The 22,502-nt window shown below is 32.4% G+C and overlaps 1 protein-coding gene across 2 annotated transcripts in view; it reads right to left on the reverse strand.

Annotated features, from left to right (window-relative positions):
• Positions 1 to 22,502, reverse strand: part of TFAP2D (transcription factor AP-2 delta) — a 75,457-nt gene that overhangs the window by 23,772 nt on the left and 29,183 nt on the right. For both annotated transcript variants that reach the window (XM_074310670.1, XM_074310671.1), the window contains 2 exons: positions 9,279 to 9,420; positions 310 to 423 (listed from right to left, as the gene is read on the reverse strand). In XM_074310670.1, the coding sequence (XP_074166771.1) occupies positions 310 to 423; positions 9,279 to 9,420 (256 nt within the window). The remainder of the gene's footprint in view (positions 1 to 309; positions 424 to 9,278; positions 9,421 to 22,502) is intronic.

A 22,502-nucleotide genomic window follows, 5' to 3' on the forward strand; every position in this document is an offset into this window, starting at 1 on the left:
ATTGTCATCATCAACTAGGCTAATATCCAGAATGAAGTAATTTTCACTTTTCCATCTAATATTATTAGTTATGCTCCCAATTTGACCTTAGAGAAATAGAATTTTTAAAATGTAGCTACCAGGTCAATAAATAAATAATGCAACTAAAGAGAAAGTAGTTATTGAAATGTAATTATCTGATTTTATTATCAATAGCAGGAGACAAATTGATGGGTTAGTAAGAATCAATTAACAATTTAGAAAGACACCTATAGATTATCTAACTGTACCAACATTGTCATTCCAATGAAAAAGAAAATAAAATCATACCTGAAGTGTGTTAAATGTCTCTGGATATCGAGGTCTAAAATTGGAGTAGGTCTGGATGATCCAAGCGGTGATCTATCTTGGCTCAAAAGATCCTGGAATTCTTTACAAATTTGTCTAAAACAAAAAGAACAAGAATTGGAAATCAGACTCCAGTGAAAAAAGCTTTAATTTATCTGAATAAGCTCAATTGATTTAGCTCCTTGCAAAGACATCACATTAATTCTATGAATTCTTTGATTTTCATACATATACTTTTTCACATGTTGCTAAATGGAATATTAAGTATAAAACTTTCCCTCTGTAATAGATGAGAAATAGATTCTATTTTTAAAAAAATCATTGTTATATTATATTCAATCTACAACAAATCTAGACTATCTATGAACTGAATCTTATTCTTCAGTGTCATCATTGATTTGACTTATGACTATGGTAATAATTAGGTCTACACCATCCACTAGAATCTATCACCAAAAGATTTGAAGATTACCAAAACATGTGGATTTGTGAACTATGATGCAGTATTGTGAGCTATGATCAATACTATACAGAATATTGAAGAACAGGACAGATCACTATAACCAAGTACTGCAATGTAGACTTGGATATGGTTGTGAACTGAACCCACCATTTTAAAGTGAAATAGTATTTTTATTCATATATCAAGGAGCTAACCAATTATTCATTATCATTATATGTAAATAGATAGTAAGTACAGAGAGAATGGAAAAATTAGTCCTTATCTAATGTAATGTGTAGAGGACTCCAGATATTGGGGAAATCTGAGAAAAGTATACTTGAAGGGTGTTAACTCATTATGATTGATGAGATAATGGTTCTCTAGTTCACCCATATTTAGTGTGCTGTAATGGTGAAAATCATACCGAGGTATTTAAGGGCTGAGAGGATTGTAAATAGAGACATTCCATTTTTGATGATCCTCCTCGGGGCTCTCCTGCTTCCTACTAAAATCAAGGCTGGTCCTGAGGTCCTCTATAAAGCTAGCCTGGACATTACAGTACTGGAAGTGAGATATCATCCTTTAAGGTTTTCCCTTGCCAAATGTCTGTATAGCATGCTACATTTTCATTTTTAAATTCACATTTCCTAGAAATAAAGATAGATTCCCCCCCCCCCCATAGGTATCAATTTTAAACTAATTACTCACTTTGTTCTTATTGACAAGGTAGAACTTAAACCTAACATCTTGGGATATTATAAAGATTAAACTTTTTTTTTTTCTAGTTGTTTTGTACGTGTTGATTCAGCCAGTTATATGATTGTTGCAGATCCTCAAATCTATGACCAAAAAGAAATCAGCCTCTCAGTAACAGAGAACTCCTGTGAAAATGAAAAATCTGACTCTCAAGATGTAAGACTATTATTTTTCAATCTACCAATTTTATTGCCCTCAGATGCCAGGAAGAGAATATTTTGGAAAAATCACATAAAGAAAGAGATCCCCTCAACTGATAACTCTTAAGAAATTTATCCATGATACAAAAGCTGGAATGAGCAAGTTGTTCAGTCATTTTTAGTCATGTCCAACTCTATGTGACCCCATTTAGGGTTCTCTTGGCAAAGACACTAAAATGGTTTGCTATTTCCTTCTTTGGCTCATTTTTATAGACAAGGCAAACAATTAAATGGTTACACAGCTAGTTAAGTGTCTGGGATCAAATTTGAATTCATATTTTCCTGACTCGAGATCTAGTGCTCTATCCACTGTGTCATCTATATGACACTTTTGATGCTTTAGTTTGATACTCAATCCACTGAACTATGTCTTTTTCTTTCTTTGATTATACAACAATCTTAGTAAATTATCGTGAACTTACTGCAGTATTTAAAAATCATTGAACATTAGGAAAATTTATAATGCTGACAGATTTATTTTTAACACATGTGAAATCCCTCTTTTTTTCTCTTTGTTTTAATTTCTTCTTCTTCTTCTTCTTTTTCTTTTTTTGGCTAGATTAAACATTCCTTTATGAAATGTTGTGGATAAAGATGATCTTTATGAAACTACAAATGCAAATGTTACTGTTTCTACCTCTGTCTTTATGGATAAAAATATTCTAGCAAAATCTTAAGATTATTCAACAAACAAATCTTTGAGTTGAATCCTAGCAGATGTTTGAATTGAAAATTTGATCTGTTCCTTTGGTCTGTGATACCATATTGTGATTTAATGAAAGGCCATCAATACAATTTAATTACTCCACTTTCCTTTGTTATAAGAACAAAATCATAGTGATCTAAATGATCTAAATTCCTGCACCTCACATAGCTATATAGTCTCATAGAGACATAGACTAAATTGAACTCCTGTGCAATTTTGTATATAAATGTCTCCTTAGAAGCATTTTTAGAACTTAAAAAAAAAAAAAAAAATTAACTCAGCTTCTATCTCCCTCCTAAAAGTGTGTCTTAATTACACCAAAATATTTATTTCATCAACAACACATTGGAAACAAAATGGAAATACAAGTCTAACTGCACAAATCAATGGGCCTTAAATACAATCATATACTTGGCAATATAACTGTATAAAACTGAATCTGCTATTCACTGAGGTGAAAAATAAATATGCGATCCAATCTGCTACCAATGCAAATCAGCAGTTGAATCTGCAAGCCAATGAATTTGGGAGATAGTTCTTTAGATTTGAATGCTAGTCTTACAAACACAGGTGAGATAAATGCTAGAATTCTAGACTCCTAATTTCAACTTTCAGTATCTGAATTGACAAAATATCCATTGATATTTATATTCCTTCCTTTGAAGAACTTTGGAAACTACTGCTAATAGCATGTTTCAGAGAACAAATGCTGAGTTTATGAATGTTATGCTTTAATATATTGCAAAAAAAATCATGTTACTTTTACATATATTCATAAATTTATTATGTATTTCTGTTGTTTTATTATGCAGTTTATGTTGATTGTATATATTGAATGGATGACCTCTGGCTCTATGATCCCTATATCTCCTATTTCCCTTTTAGTCATATTGTGAGCATTCAAATCATATACACACATCCTTAACTCCTGGCAGAAAATGATACTTGATTTTTAATAGTGTTTTTAAATAAAAGCCTGGGGTTATCTAAAAATGAGAGAAGGAAGGAACCTGAATAAGATTGAAAGACATAAGAAATAAACTATTCAATGTATCTTTACTAAGGAAATTTAGGGCCTTTCCTCTAGCAGTATTCAGAAACTTTAGCAGTGTAAATTTTATCCTAATAATATCCTTCATACCTTCGATCTTTAATCATTGTGGTCTACAGGAATTTGTGTGCACCTTTCTACATGGAGAAGATAGGAATTTGGCAAAGCCCTCTTCAAACCCTAAGTTAAATGTCCAAATTAAAATTTCCCCTTAAGAAAAAAATTAGACCTGAGTTGGGACTGAAGACCATGTGTTCTTGTATGTTTAATTGGAAACTGAAGATCATTTATTATGGCCCAAGAAGAACTAAAAATAAATATAGCTTTCCACTATTAACCATCTCCATCTTGAGTGACCTTACCCTGAATATCTTTGCCAATTTCTTGAGAACAATTTCTTAATCCTCTTCAACATCCACCTGTCCTTTAATACCTTCTTATCAACCTGAATGGGCTCTTTATTACCAAATCCTCAGGATTTCCCCTTCCTCCAGTACAAATGAAGAAATCTACACAGATATAATGATTCATCTTTCCTAAACTGATTAGAATACTTGGAACAGAGTAGCCATTTCATAGTACTTCAGTAGGGACTGAGGTTAATAAAACAAAAAAAGTACTTGGGGAAATTATGAGTCACCAATATGCTACATTCATGTTAGGTGTTCTATCTAAAATGAGATAGGCCTTGCCTACTCATTTAGCTTTTGCTCTGCTCTTTGTCATTCATTTTAAGAGGATTATGACTGGTAGCCCATTTTCCTTTCTTTCAGCACTTGTCCAGGGAACTAAATATCTGGAAGTTATTTGTAGAAGAGATTAGCTGTTTAATTCATTTGATTGCTCAGATTCTTTGATTCAGTGTTTTGGGATTAAAAAGGCTGGGCATAATGCAGATACAGTAGTACTGTGGAAAAAGTCAAATATATATATATAGTCCCATGATGAGATTTAAAAATCATATTTCTGCCACTACTACCTGTGTATCTTTGAGCTAGTCATTTTACCTTACTGAACATCAATATCTTAGTTTATACAATAGAAATGGATTAAATGACCTCTGAGTTCCCTTTTACCTCTAAAACTATGTTCTCTTTTCATCTTTAAAATGACCAGGTCTTTTTAAGGGCTATATAAAATCACATTCTCCAGCACTCAACATAATATTGGCTCTAAAGAAAGTTAAATAATCATCACAAAGAAAATCCATTGGTTATAGAGCTATTGCTCTGACTATCTCTATCTTCATATATAATATGAAGTTTTATAGTTAACTATAAAATATAAATAAAATTACTCTTTACTACATATATACTTAAATATTTATTTCTATCTTGGTATCTTGGTATACTAACTGCAATTTCTTTTCTAATGGCATTATATATTTTCAAATCTCTTGCACATGTTTATTTCCTGAAGGATCATCATAATGTTTTTACTATTTTATCTGATTAATGAGATTTTGAGCATTTTAGATAATAAGTCACTTTTAAAGTTTTTCTTAGGAGTTCTGAACTCCAAGGTGATGCAGAAAGTAACATTAAAGAAAGAAACCAATTGGGTTGGCAGAATATACCTAACCACTTCTCCCTGCCATTATTTTAGAATTAGAACTTCTTGTAGGAGTAAGATAGTTAGAGTCGTCCCTCATCCCTCCATAGAAGATCTGTGGGTTGATAAGTAGTCTCAGTGCAGAGAATACCTCCTGAGGTATTCCCTAGAATGAGAGTTAAGAGGCAACTGGGCATTACCAGGTATTTCGTAGGTCATATTACTCCTAGGTGTCTTAGATTATTTTTTAAAACTCTTATGGGAGGAAAGTTAATATAATAGTATTCACATGATAGTGGGTGTTGGATCTGGATTTTCCCTCTAGCTTGATCAGTGATTTCCTTTAAGGTTCTTTAATAAATATAACTTAAATACATTGTTTCCCTTTTTCTTGAAAGTAGGTTACAGTATCTGTAATTATTTTTTTTCTAATAACATTAAGAACAAATCACTTGCAAACATGCTTAGTTCCTGGAGGAAGGAAGATGATATGTAATATCTGATGATCCTTCCAGTAGGCGACCAGAAGGATTGTTTAAAAATGAGAAGAAACCAGGTATAGTGGTGGACTATGTGGTGGTACACACCTGTAAACCTAACTATTGGAGAGGCTGGAAATGATAGATTGCTTGAGTTTGGGAGCTCTGGGTTTTCACAGAATGGGATAATTGCATATCCATACTAAGTTTTGCATTAATATGGGAAGTCCTTGGGGAGAAGGTTGGGAGGAGTATCAGCTTGTCTATAGAGGGGTGAACCAGCTCAGGTTAGAAATAGAACCAGTCAAAGCTTTCAGACTGATCAATAGATCAGCCCTTAAATAATTCCTGCATTTCTAGGCTTGGGAAGATATATATTTAATGAGAAAAGGAAATAAAGCAGAATTAAGTTAAATGGAGGTATTATTATATAATAATAAACCATTAAAATATCTTTGCTAAGGAATTGTTTAGGTCCTTCTCCATAACATATTTTCAGAACCTTTAACAACAATAATATTGTCTCAACAATATAAGCTCAGATATTATATCTTCTTTTTTTCCTTTCTGTCTTTTCTTGTCTCTTCTTCTTTTTTTTTTTTTTTTTTTTCTTTTTCCAAAACCTATCAAGCTGTTTCTTTCCTTCTTTGTTCCTTTGGCATTTTAAAAAGGTTAAGAAATATAATTTCTGGGTTTTTAATCATTTTGTTAATAATATTACCATATGACCAATAAAATGAGTCAGTGACACTTTTGAAAGCCAGAAGCCCCTCATGGAACCCATTCAAAGCTTATATGCCCAGGGAAAGGTGGGTGTTCCCGAGGAAGGCAATGACTCTTGATAAGAAAGAAGAAATATTACAATGAGAGGTGGACTTATTCTAATGGTGGGTTGGAGATATGCATTTATTTCCAAATTACTCCACCCAGGGGAAATCTAGACAAGGATCTAGATCCCCTATCCAAGCCTAAACAGAAGACAATTGGTTGGAATTTCACCTTAGATTAAATTGCTTATAAACTTGGATGGGTTAGCAATGCCTAGATTGAGGAGAATGCTAATCTTCTCTACTATCTGTTCTATTCTTCAGAGGCTGAACCTTGAAATGAGGAATTTAGAAAAAGGGGGAACTCTGGATCTTTCCAAATCATTGGTTATTAATAATCATTTCTCTCACTCCCATTCCTCATCTTTTTATCCTTTGGTTCCTGTTTTCCATTTGCTTCTCTCTGAGATGAGATGGCAGTTTGGTTAGGGTAAAAAGTTTATTCCATTGACTTAACCTGTATATAGTTGAGTCATATAGGGTAAAAGTCTGTATATGGTATAAAAAAACAATAGCTCCTCCATCCAAACAGTGCCTTGCCTAAAAACATCACATGTACCAGTCAAAGAAATGAGGAAAAAGCACACAATTTGAATGCAAGACTTTGTCTCAGATATTTACAAATTGTGTGAATTTACACAGCTTATTTAAACTCTCTGAGTCTGTTTTTTTCACCAATAAAATGAGGAAGTTGGACCAGATAATCATTAAAAAGTGTCTAAAGTGATGAGTTTCTTTTATATGATGGCAAGATCTTCAAAGTCACTTTATAACTCTTCTTATAGCTATTTAAGGCATTATTTGATGAATAATTTTGATTACATTAAGTTAAAAAGGTTTTTTTTTTTTTTTTTTTTTTTTACAAACAAAACCAATGCAGACAAGATTAGAAGGGAAGCAATAAACTGGAAAAAAAAATTTTACATTCAAAGGTTCTGATACATGCCTCCTCTCTAAACTATATAGAGAATTGACTCAAATTTATAAGAATTCGATTCTCCAATTGATAAATGGTTAAAGGATACAAATAGACAATTTGTATAAAGATAAAGAAATCAAAAATATTTCTAGTCATATGAAAAGGTGTTCTAAATTACTATTGATCAGAGAAATGTATATTAAGACAACTTTGAGGTCCCACTACACATCTCTCAGATTAGTTAGATGACAGGAAAAGATAATGATGAATGTTGGAAGGGATGTGGGAAAACTGGGACATTAATACATTGTTGGTGGAGTTGTGAACTGATTCAACCATTCTGGAGAGCAATTTGGAACTATACCCAAAGGGCTATCAAACTGTGTTTACCCTTTGATCCAGCAGTGTTTCTACTGGGTTTGTATCCCAAAGAGATCGTAAAGGAGAGAAAAGGAGCCACATGTGAAAAAATGTTTGTGGAAGCCCTTTTTGTACTGGCAAGAAACATTATTTGAGCAATAGCTGGAATTCTGTTTGAGGGCCCACATTTTCATCTCCATCATACACCCAAATTATTTTAAGTGAATGACAATATTCATATTCAAAAGCATATTAATGTTTAATGTAAATATAGACCAAATATGAATATACTCCAAGTAATTTATATTCATTTTTATGTATCCTCCCTTTCATTAAAAAAAAAAAAAAATCATTTGTAAATTCTAACAGTAGTGGAGAGGCAAATATAAAGTAGGAAATTTGTATGAATGTTATTATTTCAAAATGTCAAGAAGAGGGCTTAAACCTGAAGGCCTATCTTTTACATTTTCTTATTCTCTAATTGTCAATAACATTCTTGGGTATCCCAGGCTACCAAGAAATTAATTGCCTTCCACTGGTTTATTTTCATAATTTTTTTCATTCTAAATCAGAAAGGAAGGAATCAAATCCCAATATTTTGCCTTTGCATAACAATTTTTTCCTTCAAAGGTTTGCACATCTATTAACCCTTTCTTGAAGCTGATAGTATAGTCATTATCAGTCCTATTTGGCAAATGAAGTAGAGATTTATAGCAATTATTCATCATTTCACAGGTCATGTAACTAATTAGTAGCAAAATTATAATCCTATTCCTTATGTGTATTACCTTTAACTTAACCTAACTGCATCTTGCTAATAATACTAGCAGATAGTGTTTAATGTTTGAAGGTTTGCAAAGAGCTTATAATTGTCATCTTATTTTATCCTCACAATAACCCTGAGAAGTTGATATTATGAAGAGTTCCATTTTGTAGATGAAAGAAAACTAAGGTACAGTGAAGTTATCCAGAGTCATCCAGCTAATAAATGCTTGAAAAAAGATTCAAAATAAGATTTTCCTGCATTCAAGTGTGGCACTCTATCTAATGCACCACCTAGTTACTTAGCTATTTGCATGTTATCTCCCCATTAGATTGTAAAATCCTTGAAAGAAGGGTAAATTTTTGCCTTTATATCTTTAGCATTTACTACTGTGTCTAGTAAATAGGTGCTTAATAAATGTTTGTTGACTTGACTTTTCGTGTAATACTCTTTTCATTTTAACACAATGCCTCTGGGTCTTGATCACCTTCAAAAATCTCTGAAAATCATATCAGCATTTATTAAAGAATAACTGGCTGAATCATACAATAAACAGTGGCATAATTTTCAGAATTTAGCTCACCTAAAATTACTTTCTTGAACATTTTCTGGATGCTTAAGAACCATCTTTCCTGAAACTTCTATCAGTAGTAATGGTAGTTAAATAGCTCACTGAAAGCAGTTAATAACACTGCTATATTGTCTATGTTGTCAAGGGGACATTTCTTCTTTTATCTTCCCTATCTTTTATGCTTGAATGCTGCTTTTCAACCCCTACTTGATCCCACAAAGATCTCTTTTAAATTAGTTGATGCATCCCTAGCGTGTTTTCCCTCGTTCAAATACACTAAAATACTGACTATGAAAATGCCAGGTGTCTCCCCACATTAGACTTACTTTGTAGCTAGAATCATCTTTTTCCTTGCTGTCTGTTCTTTCTGTTCCATATGCTGTCTGGCAAGATGTTCTCCTACTGCCTTGGCAGGAAACTCTGTTTCACAAGTGTAGCCAAAATCCCGAGCCAAATGTAAAGCTTCTCCTGTTAAAAGAAAAAAAAAAAAAAAAAATCAATCCTCATATAAATTCTTAACAGAAGTATCATATAACTTTTTTTTAAAATATTATACATCTTGAGGTATGGCCAAGTGGGAATTCTTCTATTTGTTCTAATAAATTCCATATGGAGTGAGAGAGAGATATTATAGTCTAATTTGGAAACAGATAAATTAATAATTAATAATAATAATAATAATAATAGCTAAAGCACTTTACAAATTTTAATCTTGCTTGATTCTCACAATAACCCTGAGAAATAGGTGTTATTATTATCCTTACTTTGAAAATGAGGAAACAGAGGTCAAGTGACTTGCCTAGCAACAGACAGCTGCTAAGTATCTGAGATCAAATTTGAACTCAGATCATTTTGATTCCAGACTCAGAGTTCTAATCACCAGACTGTCTAGTTGTCTTCTCTGCCTAATTACTCAGAAAATTGGTAAAAGAACCAAAAACAGAAGCCAGCATTCTCAGTTTCCCATTGAAGGTTTTAGCCACTGGACCATATTATTTTCTTTATATACTCATCAGAATTTCAACATATGAATACCCTGGGAAGAAATCTATTAATCTATTAATGCTATTTGATAAATGTATTAATGGACTTTTGAAAGAATTTGATGCATTTTGGAAAGTTTAATAAAAGAGGTTATTTTCAGCATGAGGATATTACATTGTTAAAGAAAGAACATATATACATATGTGTGTGTGTATTTATATATACAATATACAAAACACAAAACAATAATATACATTATATGTGTAATGTATATTATTATTTTGTTTTCAAGAAATCTTTAGTAGGGGCACGTAGGTAGAACATTGGATAGAGTGAGTACCAGACCTAAAGTCAAAAGAATCTGACCTCAGATACAACACTTCTTAGCTGTGTGACCCTAGGCAATTCACTTTACTCCATTTGCCTGGGGGGGGGGGGAAGAAAGCTTCAATAAACTATGAAAGCTTTTATCAAGTTTATTACAAACCTTCTAAAGTAATAAAATATAATTTTTTTCTTCTTAAAAAGATAAGAATGAAATGTCCAAAAGACACAATATAAGAGAACATTTTTAGAAGACATATCATGTTTATAAAATAGATCAAATGAAACATTTTGTGGTAATGTAAGTTGAATAGTTACCAACCATTGCCTGTATAAATCACATACTTGGCATTCTGGGTGATACAAGTATCATTAATACAAGTATCAAGAAGCTTAAGGTCTATAAATTCTTGCTGGTGATTGGCAATCATATTAAAAGATAATTAACTACACAATAAGAAAAGAATAGTGCAGTGAGTTTGAGTTAAAAGAGTTGGGAAAGAAAATGTTATCATTGAAGGCTTCATATAATAACATGATCTACCAATTTTGATTATTAAGAAAAGCAAATAGCTGCACCATGGCTAACAGCCAAATCTATTCAATCACATGTAATAAATCAATTGTTGGGTGATCATCTCATGCATTTAAAAAAAAATAATACTTCTTGTCATAAAGAAAAATTGAAACAAAGGGTGATTTTAGGGATGAACTAGAGAACACAAATTTTACTAAGAAAGCAGAGGAGATATAAGATAGGAGAGATAAGAGGTATTACAGAGGAGTGAATGTCTTAAAACCATTTTGGAACAAATTTCATAAATAAATGAACAACTAAACCAAAAATCTCACAGTTTCAGACTGAGATGAGTAGTATTTGATAAATTTCTATGCAGAATGATGAAGTTAATTACAGAAAACACCAAATGAGAAAACAACTTAAGATCCAAGAAAAGATAATTTGGAAGTAGATTTTTTCCCCTTTTAAAAGTTCTTGATTATCTCATTTTCTTTTCTACAGCTCATCTTAATATTTTAAAAATTAATTTCCTTGTAACTTTAGCTCCATTTCCCCCCCTGTATATACAAAATAACTTAAAAAAATATCAGCACTTAAGTGAAGTTTTTTATTAATCCATCTGAAAAGTGAAGGATTTAGTCAGAAGATGTGAATTCAAGACTTGCTTCTGAAACTGTTATAAGACTGTCATCATTTCATTTTCTTGAACCTTGGTTTCCCTATATGCAAAATGAAAGTGATACCTCAAAAGTGATACTTTCTCTTGTGAGGAAAAATTTTGTAACTTATTATCATTGTTGTAATGTAATTGTATATTGATTGATTAATGCCTATAGGAAAAAAAATTAAAATTTGTCAATTTGGTTTCCCTTTGTCAGTGTATGATGGCAACAATCATTCAAGCTTAGATAATATTTTGCTCTGTTGTTAAGTATTGACTGTAGTAAGTAAGATAAGATTTGATGTTTAAATATGTGAAATTGTTAAGTGAACTTGATTCCCTGGAATAAAATTTGAAGATAAATTCATATAATTCCTACAAATTCATAAAAGTTATCATTTATTGATTTTAATGTGACAAAATGGATATAAGCAAATTAAGGGAAATAAGAATAACAACTGTACCCTAATTTATGAATTTGATAATTGTTCTTTCATGCTAGGAATTAGCAGCAGGTCTTTAGATTTAATAAATAACACATGTTATGTGAAATGATCCCCTCCCCATTTTACTTAAAAGGGTAAAATTGTAAAATGGAATTTCCTACAGTAAATTAATCTGAGATGGTTAAGCTTTGTGATAAAGCTGCCATTTTGATATATTGATTTAAAAAGAAATGACTTTCCCTAGAATCTTGTGAAAATGTTTTGGAATTAAAATGTATTAGAGTATACCTGGCAGATGAAATAGAACAAGATCACTATCAAGCATACTTAGAATCTATGTGTGAAGTAGCCAGTGATGCCGGGCAGTAACATAAAACAAATTATTCTTATATGAAGTTATTGGAAAGGGACTAGCTTAATGTGAGCCAAGATGATTGGCAGCTTCCAAAGAAAAGAGGAAGAGACATAAATGGCAAATTTATAAAAAGCCACAGTCACTGACATAGTTCTTAAGACATTCAGTCCTCTTCTGCTCATCCTCCACTCAACTATCAAACTGATCTTCCTAAATCATAGGGTCTGACTATATAGTCCCTTCCCCTTATTTAACAAACTCCAATGGCTGCCTATTACTTCCAGGATCAAATAGAAAATAATCTACTTAGCTTTTAAAATACCTAATAACCTTGGCCCTTCCTACCTTTCCAGTCTTCTTATACTTTACACCTTTCTACAAACTTTTTGATCCAGTTACGTTGTCCTTCTTGTTGTTCTTCAAACAAGTCTCTCCATCTTCTGACTCCATGCATTCTCAGTAACAGCCCCCCATACCTTTTGTTCTTTTTCCTTATTTCTGCCTCCTGGTTTCCTTTAAACTCCAGCTAAAATCCCTCCTTCTCGAAAATGCTTTTGCTATATCCCTTAATCCTAATGCCTTGTGTCTAAATTTATTTTCAGTTATTCTATATATAGTTTGTTTATATGGAGTGGTTAGCATGCTGCCTCGCCATTAGATAATTAATTACTTGAATGCAGAGAAGGTTTTTTTCCTCCTCTTTTCTTTGTATCCTCAGCATTTAGCACAGCACTGGAAACATAGTACTGTTGTTCAATTAATCCCACTGTGTCTGACCCTTTGTGACCCATTCAAGTTATTAGTATTATTATTTTCGCAAAGATACTAAAGTGGTTTATTATTTCCTTCTTCAACTTATTTTGCAGATGAATAAACTGAGTCAATAAGTGTTTGAGACTCTATTTGAACTCATGATTCTAGGTCCAGCACTCTATTCCCTGTGTCATCTAGCTTCCCTAACTTAGTAGGTTAGTAGTAATGTTGTTGTTGTTGTTGTTGTTATTTTTTAATAGTAGTAGTAGTATTAGTAGTGGTATAGATATTATAGTGTATATATAGTGGTATATATATTATAGGTATATATAGGGTGTATATATAGTGGTATATATATTATAGTAGTGGTACTATAATAATAATTATTATTATGGTAGTAGTAGTAGTAGTAGTAGTAGTAATAGAAATGGTAGTAGTAGTAGTAATAGCAGCAGCAGCAGCAGTAGTAATAGTAGTAGTAGACTAGTAATCTTGTTGACTGATTGGACATGCCAAACAATGGAAAGAGTTCCAAATTTGAAATGATAGGTTCTGGGTTCAAATTTAGGTTCTCCCATTTTGTACCTATGTGATTTAACATCACCCGGCTTCATTTCCTTATCTGTAAAATGACAGGGTTTGACTAAACTCTAAAATGATGATCCAATTTAACCTAAAAGGAAAATTATCCTTATAACTCATATGGAGATCACAAAATAGTTCCATTAGTATTGTTATCTTTCAATAGAAAGTTTACTTTTTTTTTTCCATATGCATAGCTACATATCCTATAAGTTACATGAAGAAAAAAAACAAAAAAACAAAAACTAGCAGTGTTTGTGGGAAGGGTTGCAGTAGGACTATTAGATGTGTCTTTAGTGTTTGTCCCTATTCTAATTTGTTCAATAGCGAAAGAAGAAAAAATGGTGCAAACAGGAGGATGGCAGCATTTTTTTTTAAATTATTAAATCTCATGCTAAAATCTGCTTCCTGGAGATCTGGTCTATTTTATGCCACACTCTTACCGTGAGGTAGCTCTTAAAACAGTTTGAACAGAACAGCTGCTATTTACATTTACACTGACAGCCAGATCTTTCCCTCCCCCAATTATGTTTACTGCTTTCTGTGCTTGTGAGATAACATTGTTATAGGATGTTCAGCAATGCTACATCAAATGGAATGGCAAGTGAAGACACACTGATATGTAGTTAAAATGTGTATTTCAATCCACATAAGCTTTGGATATAAGAACCCAGAAATGAAAGAAGGGAAGTGGGAGGAGGGAAGAGGAAAGGAAAAATAGATAGATGAATGGATGGATGGATGGATGGATGAGTGAATGAATGAATGAATGAATGAGTGAAAATTATCCATGATATTCAAGATAAAGATATGATTAAACCATTGCTATCAGTTTTTAAAAGACTGACCTAAAGATTTAGAAAATGGTCCTTCTAAGGCAAGAAGCAAAATGAATAATTTGCTGAAAGTATTGATTTATATGTTAACATGGAGAACTAGTATCTTAGTTATTTCATAACCTTACATCATGATTCAAATGAGTTAAGTTCATTGCCTTGTGGGTAAAGAATGGCAATAAAGGAAGAATGAATGAAACAAGGATTTATTAAGTGCCTACAATGTGTCTGATAATGTCCTAAACTATTTATATATATTATTTCATATCATCTCATAACAACCTCAAAATAACCCTGAGACCTAGGTCCTATTATTATTCCCATTTTACAGTTTAGAAAACTAAAGTAGGCAGGTTAAGTGACTTGCCCAGGATCACATAGCTAGTGTTTGAAAATGGATATGAATTGAGGTTTTCTTGATTCCAGGCCTAGCACTTCAATTACTGTGCCATCTAGCTTCCTCCTAAGGAAAATATGTTAATTTTTGTGGAGAAGAGAGAATGCTTCCCTTTATATATGCTCAAGGAAATAAGTTTGGATGCATAGACTAGTTTGGAAGGGATGAAGTGGGGAATCACTTCCACTTATTAAAAAAGGCTAAAAATAGTACATGTTAATAAAAAGCTCTGCTTGATGATAAGCCATCTCACTTTCTAAAATCTTCCATTCATGCAATATACAACTCCACTTACTGTCTTTTTTCCTCTTTTAAAATATGAGCATTTGGAAGGTAGGATGAATAGATGTGTGTAAAGTTACTTACTTTTTTGGCCATATACCTGCAAATTCCATAAACAGATACCTGTAATTTCAGATGAGGGATTAATATTTTGTAAGCTCTCCAAGCTTTGCAGAAGGGACAGCTTGGTGGCACAGTGGATAGAGCACAGGGCTTGGAGGCAAGACTTACTAGCTGTAATTTGGGCAAGTCACTTGATCCTCTTTGCCTCAATTTTGGAGAACGAAATGGCAAATCACTACAGTATTATTTTTGTCAAGAAAACCCTATATGGGATCTCAAAGAATCAGACATCACTGAAATAACAAGTTTTGCAGAATATTTTACTTAAAATCTGTGAGGCAGGCAGGTAGAAGTATAATTCATCTCTTATTTTAGGGATGAGGAATCAGCTTCTAAGAGGTTAAGTGACTTGTTTTTTAGGGCTGGTAAGTAACTAAGAGGGGATTCCAACCCATATCTCTTGGCTATAGTTCTAAGAATCTTTACTGTTCAGTCTGATTTTTTATGATTCTGTCTGGGATTTTCTTGGCAAAGATACTGGAGCAGTTACAATTTCCTTTTTCAGTTGAGGAAATTGAGGCAAACAGGGTTAATTGACTTGCTCAGGGTCATGCAGCTAGCTAGTAAGTTTTTTAGGCCAGATTTGCATTCAGGAAGAGGAATCTTTCTGACTTCAAACCCACACTCTATACACTGTGCCACTTAGTTTCTCCTTCAACTCCTCTTGACATAGCATGGTGCCTTTCAATAATAGTTGACATTTAAGTAATTAAGATTTTCAAGGAGCTTTATACATATTATCTTATATTCTGTGTTGTGGATGGGCAGAATCCAGGACTTTTATCTGAAAACACAATGTAAAAAATCTGGATAAATGATTACATATAGAATTTTAGATTTTTCATTTAATTAGGAATTAAAGTACTATAGTAAGATAAGTAAGGTAGTAGTAAGATATCTTAGATACTATAATTAGATTAAATGGAAAGAAGTAGAGGCAAATAAATGGAACTAAAGATAAATAGTTCTGGATATCACCATTCTTTATATTCTTTCGCAGACTAAATTATAAATTTTTATTTGATTGTCAAAATTTTAAGTCACTTAGGGTTTTTCTTAAAGAGGGGTATTGTTTTTATATCATACTAAGTACTGAGAGAAAAGACTTGTATGAATATTTCCCAACCAGAGTTGTCAAATACATTGGAAGACCAATTTTAACTGAATTCTGTGTGGCCTTAGATGAATCACTTAACCATATTAGCCCTCAGTTTCTTCATCTGTAAAAAGAGGGAATTTGACTAGATGTTGTTCAGGTCCCTTTCAATTGTATTGATCCTATAAAGCTACAAGGGCATCCCTAAGCAACAATTACAGGATAATTGACAATTGTTATAGTGGCAATGTTACTTTATAAAGACAATTTTAGCAGGTTTTTTTTATTGTTATCAAAGATAATTAGTACAAATTTATATGTGCTTAAAATTCCCAAGTTCATTTAAAATTTTGTTTTAAAAATCACATGTTTATGACCTTAAATTTTAAAGGACCTAAATGAGAAATAACAATTCCTATTTATATAACTGATTGTTTTTGAAGTGTATAATAAAAAGTCAGAAGTCTAAGTAAATTTTTACTCTTAATATGCCATCATCTTGAATGACATATAAAAATGACCATTTTTAAAACTTAGAAAAGCCTCATTTTAATATTGATGTAGTAGGCATAAGGATATATGTCTTTAAACCAGAAAACTTATATGCCTTAGTCATATTGCTATATAAAAGAATGATCTTAATCAGATCTGTATTTTATCAAAACAACAGTTATCCTTACTTCCAAGCATTTAAAATACATTTTAATAGTTAATTTGAATAGTCTTTTTCACAGAAACAGTATAAAAATTAAAAGAGACCTCTATGACTATTTATTCCAACTTATGCCCTAACAAAACCATTTCAGTGACATCTTCAAGTGGTCATTTCATTTTTGCCTGAAGACTTCTAATGAAAACTGCCTCCTAAGGGATCCCATTCTGTAACTCTATTAGCAAATTTCCTTTACATTGAGCCTAATTCTACCTTTCTGCAACTTTTACCTACTACACCTAGTTCTGCCCTCTGGAAATGAGTCTAACAAGAGTAATTCTATTTTCAATTTCAAGTCTTTCAAAGACTTGCTGTCTTCTCTCATTCAGTCTAGAAATTTCTAGCTTCTTCCTTGTTTTTCATATATCATTTTATCACGACCCTTCAAAATCTTAGTCACCCATCTCCAATTTGTCACTGTCTTTCCTGAACTGTAGTTCTCTGAAGCAAACACAGAACTCTATATGTATTGTGACTAAAGTTTAGTGAGATCATTATCTTCCCCATTCTGAACATTCTTCTCCTCCTAACTCAGACTAAGATTGTATTAACTTCTTTAGTTGCAGCATTACAACATGTTACTATAACATAGAATATTCAACATGAAGTCCAAATTGGTTCTGCATAAATGGTCAAGACTTTCAGATGCTCCTAATTGCAAATGACAGTGTATATTGCATTAAGCTCTAGAAGGCCACAGAGACTTCTAAGAGATTCATGACCATCATGGAATCCAGGCTATTGGTTCATCAATATATAGATAGACATTGAAAGGAGATGACAAACTGAGTCCAAAATTAAATAGAAGGAAAGAGGGAAATGTCATTTGGAAAAGCAGACAGCACTTTTTGATATTCCCAAGCTTTCCCTTGAAACCAAACCTCATTTTATTAACACCCATCTTCTAGGGATGTTCTATGATTATGAATCACAAAATCAATAAATTGTGATCACTCAAAGGGCAGTAAGATAAAAAATGTATTGGGGTTATAAATATACTATAGCAAATTACCAATAAAAGTTATGCTCAATAAATGGCATAAAAGACACCATCAAATAGATGCATGATCAGAAAAGGAGGTGGACTTGACATATATCAATAAACAAACCAAATGCACATTGGCACTATTCAATCTTTCTTGTGAACTCCCTATGAAAATTTGTAGAGGGACATGGACAAAAGGTATGTTGGATCAAAAGGTGAGGGAGATTTGCTACCTGCAACAATGAAGAGTTTATCCCCATTAATATAATTCCATATCCTTTTGATGAAGATTGTATTTGTGATTTTTATTGAGCTCACAATTCATTAAGACGCCCAGACCTTTTTCAGACTAATTCCTGTTTAGGCCCTTGATTCTTCCATTTTGTATTGGTGAAGTTGATTTGTAACACAATTGTTAAGATTTGTACTATACAGGAGATATAACACTGGGCATGGAATCAGAAAGACTAATCTTCTTAAGTTCAAATCTGGCTTCAGACACTTATTGACTATGTGATCCTGGACAAGTTACATAAGCTGTTTGCCTCAGTTCCTCATCTGTAAAATGAGCTGGAAAAGGAAATGGCATTTACTATATTTGTTAAGAAAATCCCAAATGGAGTCACAAAGAGTCAGACATGACTAAAAATAACTGAACAACCACAAAATATCTGTTTAACGAATAGATTTGTTGATGTATAAACTGAATAAAAAGAATTAAGGAAAATGCACGTATCTTTGTCCCTAAGAGATTAAAGAAGATATGTGTTTTGAAGAGTATTTTATTGATCATCAATAATTATTTGATTTGTATATCTATTTTATATATCTATTTTCCTGGGGTCATATGAATATTTCTTGGGTAACAAAGGGTTGAGATTGGAAAAAGTTTAAGAACGCCTATGTTAAATGATTTCATACACACTTTTCTTTGTGACTCGGGTGTCATAAACAGGATTTTAAAATATTCATTCAGATGGAAATACGTTTAGAAGAATTGCACATGTTTACAACTTATATGGGATTGCTTGCTATCTAAAAGAGCACAAAGGGTGAAAGAAGGAAGAAAAATTTGGAATGTGAAGTTTTGCAAAAGTGAGTGTTGAAAACTAATTTTGCATATAATTTGGGAAAATAAAATACTATTGAAAATAAAATATTATTTCAAGGCCATCTGGAAGGCAAAATGAAGTCAGGAGGACTTGAGTTCAAATGTGACCAGATACTTACTAGCTGTGTGATCATAGGCAAGACACAACTTCAATTGCTTTAAAAAGAGAGAGATTCATTTAATTACTTCTCTACTCCCTCAGTGTGGCAAAATGAGAAGAGTATTGACTCTAGTATCATAGGACTAGGATTTAAAAAAATATCATCTTTGACACTATGTGACCTTAGACAAAAGATTCCGTTTTCCTGGATTTCACGTTCTTCAATTATAACACAAGGAGTTTGCTTGTGACTTTAAGGCTATGATCCTGTGAAGGCTGATTTGTTTGGCAAAGATAAGGATTATATACTGTTTTCAGCCTATGCCTCATTATTAGTATCGTTAATGTTACAAAGTATTCATATCGCTTTCCTCCCTCCACTTCACCTCCTTCCTGGAAAAAACAAATCAGCCAAGTATATGTTAAAACAACTTGTCAGGGAAAAAAACAAAAATAAAAAAACAGGAATGCAATCATGCTTTGCCCACTTTTGTTTTAGGAGCAATGGCATGCCTAAGAATGCCATTCAAGTTGAACTATATTAAGCAAGAATTTTTTTTTTCTTATAAATTATAAGGAAAGGGTTTAATAAACTCATTTATTGAGCAACAAGGTGCTGCTAGGAAAACAAAGATATATAAAATATGATTTCTGCCTCTGAGGAACTTTTTTCTTTCTTTTCTTTTTTTTTTTTTTTTTGCTGTTTAGTTGTTTCAGTCATGTCCAACTCTTTGCAATATCATTTGGGGTTTTCTTTACAAAGGTACAGGAATGATTTTCCATTTCCTTTTCCAACTCATTTTACAGATGAAGGAACTAGGGCAAACAGATTCACCTAGCTAGCAAGTATTTAAGATTTGAACTTGAGTCTTCTTGACCTCAAGCCTGGATCTCTATCTATTATACCACTTAGCTGCCCTAAGAAACTTCTATACTTCTATACACACCTATAACATAAAACATGGTTAAATACCATAGAATGACAGGCTATGAGAGTTTGAAGATTAGAGAGAATACTTTGGCTAGAGGAATTAGTGAAAGAGTTATGGATGAAATGGGTTTTGAAAGAAGTGGGTATTGACACATATGAGAACATTGTGAAGATGAATATAAATAATGGTCAAATATAACGAAGTAAGTTGCTATGGCAAATGGAGAAAAAGTCTCAGAGTCAGTATTGTCTCCCAAATTCTACTCCAGGCAGCTAGGTGATAGCAGAACTTTGATTCATTAAAACCTGAGTTAAATTCTTTCCTCAGACATTTACTAGCTTGTGAATCTGTCACAGAGTAATCACTTAATAGTACTATTTATTGATTGATTGACCCTGAGTGAATGATTGAACTTGAATCTCATCTTCTGAAAAATGTAGCAAACTTCCTTATAAAGTTGTTGTGAAGATAAAATGGAACAATATGAGTAAAACACTTTGCAAACATTCAAGAACTTTATAGATATTAGGTGTATAACATTGTATAAATACCAACTGTGTGATCATTGGTAAGTCACTTAAACTCTCAATGCTGCAGACAACTTGAGATTTTTAAGTCTTATGTCAGCAATTGATCTATAGTAGAGAGAGGTTTTGTTTTTTTTAAAGGAAACATCTTATATCAGTGAAATTGTAGAAAAAAAAACAAAATAAACAAAAATAAAAATAAAATAAATTGTAGGACTGAATCCCTCTCCCCCCAAAAAAGTAAAGTAATTCATGGAGTTATGATGTCAGCTCATACGTTCATGAATTTAAAATGGGTTAAAATATGGAAACGGAAAATGCAGGCAATTATATAACAAATCAGATACTGTCGTTATACTCAACATATGTCAAAAGACTTTGAGGAAGGCTCCCAATTTTGTATGGGTTCCTTATGAAGAATTTGTGGAAAGTCATGAGCAAGGATTATGCTAGGAAAAAAAAAAAGAATTATGCTAGATAAGAAGCTGTAGGAGAGTTGCTGTCTGCAACTGGGTTTGACAGGTTATCCAGCCTGACTGGAAAATATGCAACTGAAAATGAAATTTAGGATCCGATTTTTGAGGCCTTTCTCACTGCCATATAATTATAGACATTTCAACCTCTTTACATATAAGAAGGAACAAAACCAATAGAGAAAGATCATATTTGGGGTGGGAGGATGGGAAGCAGGGAGGAGGAAGGAAGATAAAAAAGTTAACTACAGAATGCTATAAAATAGCATCTATTTTTATCCATCACACAGTGGGCATAAACTATCTTTTGAAGGCATTATGAAAATGTATTTCATGATAACATTAATAAATCATTTTATGCAGGAAAAATATTATAAGTAAGATAAGTAAGATTATTTGAATTTTCACCCTAATAGAAAAGCCATTAGATTCCAATGTATAAAAGCATAGATAAAAAGAGTCAGAAGACCTAGATTTCAATCCTGATTCTTATACATAGGAGATATATTAATTTGGGGGAATCACATAATCCCTCTAAATTTTTTTTATAACACAATAATTAAATAGACATATTTTCATTTTTTCTATAGTTGTTAAGATGTTTTCAATTCTATGTGACCCCATTCTGGGTTTTCTTAACAAAGATACTAGAATGGTTTGCCTTTTCCTTTTCCAGCTCATTTTACAGATGAAGAAACTGAGGCAAAAATGCTAAGTGACTTGCTCAGGGTCATACAGCTAATAAATATCTGAAGTTGGATTTGAACTCAGGAAGATGAGTGTTCCTGACTTCAGGCCCAAAGAAATATGCACTATGCCATCTAGCTATATATTTTCACTATCTCAAAATTGATGACATCATTTTGTAAATAGTAAATTTCTTTATCTCTGTTAACAATAACAGGATTGTTATTGATGATAAAAGACATTTCTTTTTTTGGTCTGGAGCTAAACACAAGTACTATACCTCCAGAGTTAGTTCTATTTTTGTGATGCTGAACTTTATATTTTCCTTGGATAGAGAAACACATGTTAATATAGCTTTATCTTGGAACAAAGATGCTTCCTAAAACCCCAAAATACCCTGTTTTGCATTAAATACAAAGATACTGTAAGGCTCAGTAAGAGAATAGATAGAAAACATTTTGCAAATCCCAGCTATGCAAAGGCAAGTTGCAATTGTTGTAATCAGCTTCCATCCACTAGCCCTCCAGTTTGGGATAAGTTCATTTTCCTGAGCCTTCTATTCTATACTTGCTGAGTTCAAACAAAATTTTTAGAGCAATAAAGGAATGCACTGGGAAATATTTAACAACCACCTCTACCAGGTGGTGGATGGCGATGGGGGAGA

This window comes from Sminthopsis crassicaudata, chromosome 4 (assembly GCF_048593235.1).
Source record: "Sminthopsis crassicaudata isolate SCR6 chromosome 4, ASM4859323v1, whole genome shotgun sequence".
In the NCBI taxonomy this organism is placed as follows: Eukaryota; Metazoa; Chordata; class Mammalia; order Dasyuromorphia; family Dasyuridae; genus Sminthopsis; species Sminthopsis crassicaudata.